The sequence below is a fragment of the Aegilops tauschii genome, chromosome 7 (assembly GCF_002575655.3).
Source record: "Aegilops tauschii subsp. strangulata cultivar AL8/78 chromosome 7, Aet v6.0, whole genome shotgun sequence".
NCBI lineage: Eukaryota > Viridiplantae > Streptophyta > Magnoliopsida > Poales > Poaceae > Aegilops > Aegilops tauschii.
In genome coordinates this window covers 615,881,584-615,888,793 of record NC_053041.3, presented here as the reverse complement: position 1 = coordinate 615,888,793, position 7,210 = coordinate 615,881,584, and the positions used below count along the sequence as shown (strand labels likewise).

The 7,210-nt window shown below is 45.8% G+C and overlaps 1 protein-coding gene across 2 annotated transcripts; it reads right to left on the bottom strand.

The window, feature by feature from the left end:
- Positions 1 to 1,799: 1,799 nt before the first annotated feature.
- Positions 1,800 to 5,753, bottom strand: LOC109748553 (uncharacterized). 2 transcript variants are annotated; one of them, XM_020307584.4, is made up of 10 exons: positions 5,165 to 5,753; positions 4,763 to 4,943; positions 4,481 to 4,614; positions 3,696 to 3,808; positions 3,192 to 3,315; positions 2,912 to 3,067; positions 2,653 to 2,805; positions 2,462 to 2,541; positions 2,297 to 2,346; positions 1,800 to 2,209 (listed from the first exon to the last, which is right to left on the bottom strand). In XM_020307584.4, exons 1-10 carry the CDS (start codon positions 5,636 to 5,638, stop codon positions 2,079 to 2,081), a joined length of 1,596 nt encoding a protein of 531 aa, XP_020163173.1. In that variant the 5' UTR covers positions 5,639 to 5,753; the 3' UTR covers positions 1,800 to 2,078. The 2 variants fall into 2 exon arrangements, 1 of the variants encoding a protein (XP_020163173.1); XR_005762782.3 differs by lacking the exon at positions 2,297 to 2,346 and having other exon boundaries at positions 2,404 to 2,541.
- Positions 5,754 to 7,210: the final 1,457 nt, after the last annotated feature.

Genomic DNA, 7,210 nt, shown 5'->3' with positions numbered 1-7,210 from the left:
TTTCGGCCATCCACAAGGTACGCCATGATCATTCTAGATTCCTCTCTTTAGTCCTTATTAGAGTTCTAATTTCTAAACTTCTAATTTTATTTATTCACTTCCTTTCAAAATTTTGGGTGTAAGATTGTTGCCTAAAATATGTCTGAGAAAAGGAAAAAGGGAAAACGAGTGGATCAGTTTACCGAATCACAAAGAAGTGCTTTAAATAAGTTTTTTTCTGAAGCATTGAAGCATTATTGTTGATGGAGACATGGAGTCATTGGAATTTTCTTTGTTATTGGAGATAATCATACTAGTTTAATCTTGTTATTCTTGTGATCTTCTTGTTGTAATATGGCATTGCTTCACTAGTATCAAGGCTCATCTAGCTGTGACATTGTTATGTCACATCTAAATGATGTCATGGGGAAATTCGTTGTCCCCATTTTTTGTGCGTGTTTGTTTTTGACATTGTTTTCTCTTGCCAGCCACCCTTGCACACCAAAGTCCGCCACCCCGACAACACAAAGCTGAGCAATGCTATTCTTACATACTGGTTTTACAAAAGTCCTACGCACTAGTTCAGATCGCTGGCAATTAGTTTTTGTTTTGTCTCCAGACGGTTATTGTCTACTAGTATCTCAGTAGGTAGGTTTTATAGTAGAATCTGTGCGTAGGAATATTATTTTTGCACAAAGCTTACCAGTGACAACAACAAAGGCAATAGTCCAGGCATAATAGGAGCTTGTTGTTGCACCGACTAAAAAAAACTTTCGTTGCACGGCAAAAAGTTTTTCACGCGTGAGTCAAGAAAAAAACTTTTTTTAAAACCCCACCCATATATTAATTAATTAAAATAAATGTTCATACAATCATTCATTACTGCTCTTGCCACGCAGGACGGAACACTATTAATAAGAATACCATCAGACCTATTAATAAAACTAAACTTCGCAATCTCATGCGCTACCAAATTCGCCATCCTGTTTATCTTGGTGATTTTTAAATTCCTCATCATTTTGGAGACACTCAACGCTTCCTTCTTCAAATGAACAAGGTTTGACCTGTCCAGATTATCATTTGCAAAAACGGAAGCCACAGAACAACAATGAGCTGGTCAGTTGTATCTAGATCAAACTTCTTTGCGTTGCAGGATGTCAATCTGAGGATGATTTCATGTATTTTGCAAGAGATGCTTCTGCATGTGTGTTTGCAGACTGCTGATCTTGCTGTATCAGTGAAATTGTGCAAATTGTTGTAGTCGAGTTAACTAGAAGCAGGGTTTGGGACTTCCATGGGCATAGCTTTAGCTTTTAAATTAGTCTTATTTTCAGGGATCGTAAACAATGTTGTGTTTATAAGAATAAACAATGTTATGCTATGTTATGTCAGTTATAACCAGTTTGCATGTACTTGTTTTCAATGCAATGTCCCTTCTTTCCCTGAGATGCCCCTGGAAAGTAATAACATGGCCCGTGTCTATGACATGTGGACTCAGACCCCGCGCGTCATAGAAATGGCATATGCCAAAGCCGTGCGTTAAAATTTTCTGCAGGGACAAGTACATGTCTGTCCCTAAATTCAATGTTCACTACAACAGTTATAGAAGTAAAGAAAAAACCTCTGCATTCATGATTCACGTATGACTGCTTAAGTTCGAGAATTTATGGTGTCTTGTTGAATTTGAAGTTGCACGAATGCATTATCTTAATATTTTGTGCTTATCCTTTTTTTGCGGGGTAAATACTTGTATTGTCAAGCAATACCATGATTACAATCAACTTTGCTAAGTTCAAGTGTTACCGGTGGACCAGAGAGCCACAGTACAGTTCTCTTTTCAGTTCTAGCAAAGTTTGCCAAATAGTTTGCTACAATATTTTGGCTACGCTTAATTAATACAAGTTCTACGAAGAGAAAGAAAATATTTAATCTCTGCCACTAACGAAGCAAACACCGACCTATCTTGGTCATTATCCTTTAGTAAATTCACCACTGATATTGGTGCTTATCGCCTAATAGAATAAAGGAAAGTCCTTATATTTTGCATTTAGCCACATTTATTTTCCTTGACTTTGAAAATCAATGGTGCCTTCTTACTGCTACATCTGTGCAATGTCCTTGTTATACTGATCTATCCATCCATGTATGATCTCAACTTCCTGTCTCCTTTGTTCTACAACCCATTCTGGATCATCCTTGGTTGCAGATCTGAAGTCCAAATGATGGGCCCCTGAACATCACCATCACAAAAAGTAGCCTACGTAAGTAAGTTCAGAATACTTTTGACCTTGCATATTTTCTTTAAATTCATGTTTACCATTCTCCGTCACAAGAGCAATGATGCTGGATGATATGTTCTTGAGTACCCTGGTAGAAGTTCAGAAGGAAAACTATTATTATTCTTTACTGTGGTAAAACTGTTACCTGAATGGTCGAAACTATCGTCATCAATAGATCAGATGGTGAAATCTTGTACTCCTACCCGCCTCGACTCCACGGGTCTCGCATCCCGTTGGAGAAGATGATGTTGCTCCCAAACCTCTTGAGAACCTTGTCAATTTTCTGCAGTGGGTTGTGCAATGCATGCAGTACCAGGTGAGCACATGCCACACAAAGAAATGCTGCTACTAACGGTTCGTACGTAAACACTGAAAATCTAAAACAAAAACTTACATGGCCACCATATTCAGTAGTGATCCAGTGTATCCTCGGACGAACTCCGTAGTACGCGAGGCAGCCCTCGGAATTGTTCTCGTAACTGAAGCTGAACGGTGGGAACATGCTCTCATTGGACACAATCATCGGCATGACCATCTCTGTGCAGGCCTGCACAAGAGTTTGTTTCAGCAAACACATAAATGATCCTCTCAAGCTTCCAGTGTTATCACTTATCAGTATGCCACATACACACGTATGTGAGTCAGGCTTGTACCTGCCAACCCCAGCCATCGAGGCCATGAGGGTCATCGCCACCCTCCATCTCAAAGCATTTCTGGTCGCCTGAGTAATTGTAGTACAGGCTCGCCGCGGCGAAAGCTTTGTCGATGACGTCTGCTCCCACGGGAAAAGAATCAATGATCTTACACATCTGCAGAAATGTCAGGAGAAATGCTCAGCAGAAGGTAATAAAAACAGGTCCACGGACTCAGTTTGGTAGCTCTGAGTAATGCAGGCGAGAGTAAGGGGTATAAGGTAGGTCACAAGTGGCTAACCTCCTTCACAGGGTAAGCAGGCAGATTCATCATGAAATTGGCTGGGGTTGGATAGTCCACCATGGCGGTGTAGGTGAATGCATTCCATAGCCAGTTACTCAGCGAATCAGCGGACTGCACGGTCCTAAAAGTTGAGGAATAACACAACGTCACGAACCCGAGTCATCGCCAATTTGTTCAAATGCGGCGCTGTTCATTAGTTCACCACTCGGGCAATCTTGTCAAGATGAAGCTTTCATGTTCAGTCATGTATGCAGCTGAGCTGAGTGTGTATCCTTTGGACTTAATGTACATTCTCTAAGCCTGCAAGTCATCTCTTTTCATGTATTTCTTGCCTACAAGGTTTGACTATTCGTTTGCTTTACTTATACTTCACACATAGAAAAAAAAATACTTGCAGTCTTAATCTCTTATTTTTCTCCCTACAGTAATGAATTTTATACTGTGGGGTTCTCCCCAACGGTTTTCAGTCAAAAAACTAATTATCAGTTGGACAAAGCTTACTTGCAAGCCCTGAAGGTTTTGCTGAGCTCCAAGAGGCCTGTGTGGTTGGATCCCCGATCATCTAGCACATCCCAGACCGCCTTGATGACACGGAAGCAATTCAGGCTCTCAGACTGCAAAATTTAGTTGGATGTCACAAATACATTTATCTTTTTGGAAACTTGACATGGGACAGCTATTAGTCAAGCATCAATCAGACAAAGATGCCACTACAAAAAGTGACTCATCGTTCCTTTCCCTTGTCATATCTTGTCTCTACCGTATCAGTAATAGCTGTCATCAGGCATCAATGATGAACAAAATTCATCAATTTGCATACAAGTGAGGACCTTATATCCTGTCTCTACCATATTAGTAATAGCTCTTCGGTGCGGTTGAGCGTCTCAATCAAGCTAATCAAAAACTGAATCATTACTTCACTAGCCATTTCAATCACGCACTTAAATTCCATGTATTATTTTCATGAGAAATTCTAATAAAAAAACCTGTTAGCTACATGCTCATGAAGAAAAGCACCATCACCAATTCATAATCCGCTAAGGTGCCGCCAGGGTAATGACAACACGAAAACAAGTGAAATTCAGTACTAATAGTAATTCAGAGCTGACATCGCCGATAAGTTTGCACCAGACGGACGTAGCTCAAGACCAATAATTTGACAGGTGACACTGGGCCATCCGTGATCCATCCCGAAATTCTTTTGACCAACTTATTTTTGAGGAAATGAAAGAAAAAAAAAGCACGATGATGTTATTGCAGTAGTAGTGACTAATTTCCATTGTTACCTTGAAGTCCTGCGAGACGGCGTCGTAGAAGCTAGACCACGGGGTGATGTCATCGAACTGCAGGATCGGTGCAGAGGATGCCACTGCTCCCATGGCGACATGGGGATATTTGAGCCTGAACCATGAAGCCAGCACTAGAAACAACAGGCATAATATCATTTACTCTCACAACATTATTAACTAGTGTAGATTAGCTCATCCTAATTTTCTCTCAAGAAAATTGTCCGCCCTCAGGTCGCACGCATGATATAATACACGGTGACGCGCTGGTGATGGACTTACTGCCCCCGTAGGAGCCGCCGAAGACGATCACCGGTGCGTCGACGGCGGAGAGGTTCTGCTTGAGGCTGGTGATGAGGACGGCGAAGTCGGCCAGCGCCTGCGTGGACGTCAGGTAGCCCAGCGTGTCGGCCGAGCTGTATGGGCCGTCCCCGAACGGCATCGACTCCCCGTAGAACCGATGCTGCACACAAATTTGAGTCAAACAAATTTAATATGAAAGTGATTGCTGTTACTGATTAGTACGACAACCAAACTGCTTAAAAAAGTAATTCCTGCTCAATGGTGTGTTGTCTAGAGGGACCCAAACCCAATAGGACAACTAAATTTTGGACCAGGGGCGGTCAGTGGTCACCGATGATATCAGCCATGGCGGAGGATATATGTACGTGTCAGAAAGGGTACCTCGATGAAGACGAGGAGGGCACCGAACTCGGGCGCGATGTCGAACATGAAGCCGGTGTTGGTGGCGAACCACTCGATCTCGCCCTCGTTGCCGGTGTACACGAACAGCGGCCCGGCGGTGGGTTTCCGCCGCCAGAAAGTGTCGTTGAGGAGGTACTTCTGGGAGAAGAGGTGGGAGGAGTTGGGCGTGAAGGTGAAGTGGTCCAGCTCCTGCAGGAAGTAGTGCGCCGTGAACGGGTTCGCCGTGCTGTTGTCCGTCGCCGCTGCGGCTGAGGCCGTGACGGCGGCAGCGGCGTACCTGCCGCTCGACTGCTTCTGATGCAGGGGAGCGAGTCCCACGGGGAAAAGAGGAGGCTGATGGGCGGGGCGCTTGGAGGGGCTCGCTGCTGCTGCTGCTGTTGCTGGCGCGAACGCCGCCGCGAGGAGGAAGAGCAGCGCCGGGACGATCACAGGGAGCGACGAAGAGGCTGCCATTTTCGCCCTCTCTGCAGCTTGCCCGCTCGCTCGAGTCACTGTGCTCGTGTGGTGTGGTGTGGGGTTTAAGAAGGCGCGGGTGCGTGAGAGACTCAGACGAGGGTATTTCTAACTCGATAATACTGACCTTCCTACGTGTCCTCATCTAATTGGGCCCCCTGATTTTTACTGGTGGGCCTATCTCACTTAATTCAATTCCAGCCAATCAGGTCCTAATCACTCAGTAGATCCCCGTAAAGGGCACGTCAGTCTAGCATCTCTCTTTCTAACTGATCCCCAGTGGAGTTAGTGGAATGAATTTTTATTTCACTAACGGTGGCCGCACCTAGCCGATCCTCTACAGCAGTGAAGTAAAAACCAAAATTATGTTGATTTTATGTCCTACCCACATCAACTTCAAACTCTACACAATATATATCATGAGAATACTAAATTTAAAACATGCATACATAACCGTCTTGGGCTTCCTCCTCCTCGGACGCCTCCTCTTCCTTGGCATCCTCCTCCTCCTTGGCCACCTTTTGCTTCATGTCTTGGGCCGCCTCCGAATGATGCCAAAAGAAGTTGTAGTTGAGCTCATCAAGTCCAACGGTGGCCGAGGACTCCGAAGACGCGAGGAATTCAGCCGTGTTCATCTCCGCACTACGACAACAAAGCAAACAACATCACTATCGGCCACCAACAAGATGCGAGATTTTTCTTTACCTTGCAAGCAGTTCATCGAGCACTAGGCGGCCGCGATGCTTGTTGCCGGCTGCGGCCGCCGCCCGCACCGAAGCAGTGGCCATAGGGGGCGCCGGAGTAGCTGCACGAGGCGCCACTGTGGCCTTCTTCTTCTTCTTCGCGGCGCCTCGGTGAGCGCCGCCACCGCCGCCGTCGGCTTTGGAGCTCGTTTGGCTCCTGCGAGAGCGCCGAGAGGGCGGTGTGCCATTCCCGGAGAGGCGGTGGCCACCCCGGAGGCCATTGGCATGGTTGGAGGAGGAGTTTGAACCCGATGGGTTTTTTTCATTCCCAAACTCTTCTTCGGCGCGGGTGTCGGTGTCAAAACCGGCGGATCTCGGGTAGGGGTCCCGAACTGTGCGTCTAAGGTCGATGGTAACAGGAGACGGGGGACACGATGTTTACCCAGGTTCGGGCCCTCTTGATGGAGGTAATACCCTACTTCCTACTTGATTGATCTTGATGAATATGAGGATTACAAGAGTTGATCTACCACGAGATCGTAATGGCTAAACCCTAGAAGTCTAGCCTGTATGATTATGATTGCCTCGACGGACTAAACCCTCCGGTTTATATAGACACCGGAGGGGCCTAGGGTTGTACAGAGTCGGTTTACAGAGGAAGGAATCTTCATATCCGAACGCCATGCTTGCCATCCATGCAAAGGAGAGTCCCATCCGGACACGGGAGGAAGTCTTCTATCTTGTATCTTCATGGCCCATCAGTCCAGCCCACGTCACATAGCCCGGACGTCCGAGGACCCCTTAATCCAGGACTCCCTCAGTAGCCCCTGAACCAGGCTTCAATGGCGATGTGTCCGGCGCGCAGATTGTCTTCGGCATTGCAAGGCGG